The following is a 3052-nucleotide window of genomic DNA, read 5'->3' on the forward strand; positions in this document are numbered from 1 at the left end:
TCTTAAGAACTTAAAAATTATTGATATGTCTTAATAATTATTGTATGAAGAACAATTGATATTATATATCTCAAACTTCAATTATTACCACAGATAGGAACCCAGAAGTTACAACATGCTAATTTATCTGATCTAGGCGTTGTCACAAATATCACCTTTGGAGCCACTGCATTGTGGAGAGCACTGATGAAGATAGAATCAAAAGAAATGTGAAATTTCTTTTGGAAATTTTCACCAGTATCTCCAAAATCTTCTAAATTAATTTTAAATGATTGAATTATTTTATTTATTCAATCAACAGTTCATTAAGCACTCCTTAGTGCCAGGGTACCACTAGATCACAAAAAAACATTTGAAAAATACGGGATCTCAAAATCCAGTAAGTGAGATCAAAGAACTTTTATTAATATTTTGCCTCTTCTTTGCAGATCTACATTGGAGAAAAGAGAGATAAAGAGTGCTTTAGTGCTAGAATCCAAGAAGATATTTGGGCCCACCCTGGGCGTTGGTACATATTCTTATACTAGCATCACTTTCCTCATCATTCAATCTCCTGACATTGACTTCCTCCAGGTGGATTTAACTTCCTTTTCTCAGGTTCTCTAAGAGTTGCCTTACACTTGTGCAGGGCCCCTGACTTAAAGTCCAGGTAACATCAATGCATAAGGAGCATTTTACAGTTATCTCAGAGTCTTGACCAAGAGCTCCTCTGCACCACTGGTAGAAAGTGGCTGTGCCCACCAGGAAGATGGGCAACCACACTTCAGTGAGCACATTTCTTCTGTGGGGATTTTCCAGTTTCCGAGACCTACAGAACTTACTCTTTGCAGTGATTTTCGTCTCCCATGTGACCATCGTAGCTGCAAACGTGTCCATAATGGTGGCCATCAAGCTCAGTCACAACCTTCACACCCCCATGTACTTTTTCCTCTGTGGCCTGTCCTTTTCAGAAACCTGTACCTCTATGGTAGTCATCCCCCGCATGTTAGTGGACTTGATATCAGAGAACAAGACCATTTCTCTTCCTGAGTGTGCCACACAGATGTTTTTCTTTTTGGGCTTGGCCGCCAACAACTGTTTCATCATGGCTGCCATGTCCTATGACCGGTACACAGCCATCCACAACCCACTTCACTATCACACCCTTATGACAAGAAAGACCTGCTTGTTATTGATGGTGGCTTCTTGGGTGGTTGGCTTCCTGATTTCTCTGTGCATTGTCATCACTATATTCAACTTGTCTTTTTGTGACTTGAACACCATCCAGCACTTCTTTTGCGACATCTCACCCGTGGTCTGCCTTGCTTGTGATTACACTTCTTACCATGAAATGGCTATTTTTGTGCTTTCTGCCTTTGTGCTCGTGGGCAGCTTTATTTTAATTATGATTTCCTATGTCTTCATTGTGTTTATAGTCATGAAAATGCCCTCTGCAAAGGGAAAGTATAAGGCCTTCTCCACCTGCTCCTCTCACCTCACTGTCGTGTCCATACATTATGGATTTGCTTGCTTTGTCTATTTGAGGCCCAAGGACAGTGACTCCTTCCCTAAAGACATGCTGATGGCTGTGACATATACAGTGCTGACGCCTCTGCTTAACCCCATAGTTTACAGCCTGAGAAACAAAGAAATGCAGATAGCCCTAAGGAAATCACCAGGCAGTGTAATTAGATTTTTCCTTCAGATGACAAATAAAAGACCCCTGAACATTTTTTAAAAATTACCTAGAATTGATAAATAAAAGTGGAAAAAGTGGAGTACCTCTAAAAAAATCATCACTTTGTGTACAAAGCAGTTAAAGTATTTCCTAATTGCCTGGTATGTCCTGGCCTCACCATTTTCCTGTTACAAAGAGGATGCAGTTTTTAAAGTTATAATATGTATCTGTGTGTACACACTTGCATGCAGTAAACATATTAGAAATGCTTTGGAACACTGTGTTTTCATGATAGCAGTTGCTTTTTGGGAAAAAAAGAAAATTATACTAAAGAGAGCAAGAAGTCAAAGAAGAAAGAGGGAAAGAAGAAAGTAAGGAAGGAGGGGAAAAAAGATGGAAGGAAAAAGAGAAGGAAGGAGGAAGTAAGGGAGGGAAGGTGGAAGGGAGACACAGAAAGAAGGAGGAAGGAGGGAGGAGTAAAGGAAAAAGAAAGAGAGTTGACTAGTATAATTAATCAAAAAAGGAGAAAGTACAAACACAAAGTCAGAACTGAAAATGAGGATATGATCACAACACAGGGAAAATTAAAAACAACTTAAGATAATGCTTTGTTCAACTCTATTCAAACAAATTTAAAAATTAGAATGAAATGGATACATTTATGGAAAAAATAAAGTGACAAAAATGACCCCGAAAGCAATAGACATTTTTTAACATACCAATTTCCACAGAAAATTTTGAGAAATCTGTCAAAGAAGTAATTTTTCTATTTCCCCTTGCAAAGCATTAGACCAGATGATTTAATAACCAATTTAAATTCTCAAGGAACAAATAATTTAAATGCTATTAAATTAATTTAGAACACAGATAAATAGTTTCTAATGTATGAACCTCACAGTGGTGGAAAGTTCTGCATATTACTGCCGTCTGATTGTGGCCATAGTAGTGAGATTCTGAAATGAATTATAGAAAATTAGATGATGTAAGGTGGTAAAGGAATTTTGAGGTTACATTGTTCACATGGTTACAGTGGTTGTAAAGTGGTGTATTATTGTGGGTATGAATTACATTTCCCTAAGGACAAATGATGTCATTATATACTTATGGATCATTTGTATATTTGATTTGGAGAAATGCATACTCAAGTTCTTTCCCCATTTTTAACTGAGCTATATGTGTTGAATTTTAAATTTTTTGATAATTCTAGATACACATCCCCAATCAGATATGTTATAAAATATTTTCTCCCATCCTATAGGTTGTTTCTTCACTTTCTTTACAGTTCCCTTTGAAGCGCAAACGTTTTCTAATTTTAATGAGGTTCAATTTATCTATCTTTATCTTTTTTGCTCATGGTTTTGATGTCATAACTAAGAAACTATTGCTTAATCCAAG

General features: G+C 36.9%; 1 protein-coding gene across 1 annotated transcript; it reads left to right on the forward strand.

The window, feature by feature from the left end:
• Positions 1–748: 748 nt before the first annotated feature.
• LOC123642069 (olfactory receptor 10T2-like) lies at positions 749–1717 on the forward strand. The gene has a single exon (XM_045556994.1). It carries the CDS (start codon positions 749–751, stop codon positions 1715–1717), a length of 969 nt encoding a protein of 322 aa, XP_045412950.1.
• The last annotated feature ends 1335 nt before the right edge of the window (positions 1718–3052 follow it).

This window comes from Lemur catta, chromosome 7 (assembly GCF_020740605.2).
Source record: "Lemur catta isolate mLemCat1 chromosome 7, mLemCat1.pri, whole genome shotgun sequence".
In the NCBI taxonomy this organism is placed as follows: Eukaryota; Metazoa; Chordata; class Mammalia; order Primates; family Lemuridae; genus Lemur; species Lemur catta.

Coding starts and splice junctions, on each gene's coding strand:
- LOC123642069 (XM_045556994.1), top strand. CDS start 749: ATGGGCAACCACACTTCAGTGAGCACATTTCTTCTGTGGGGATTTTCC.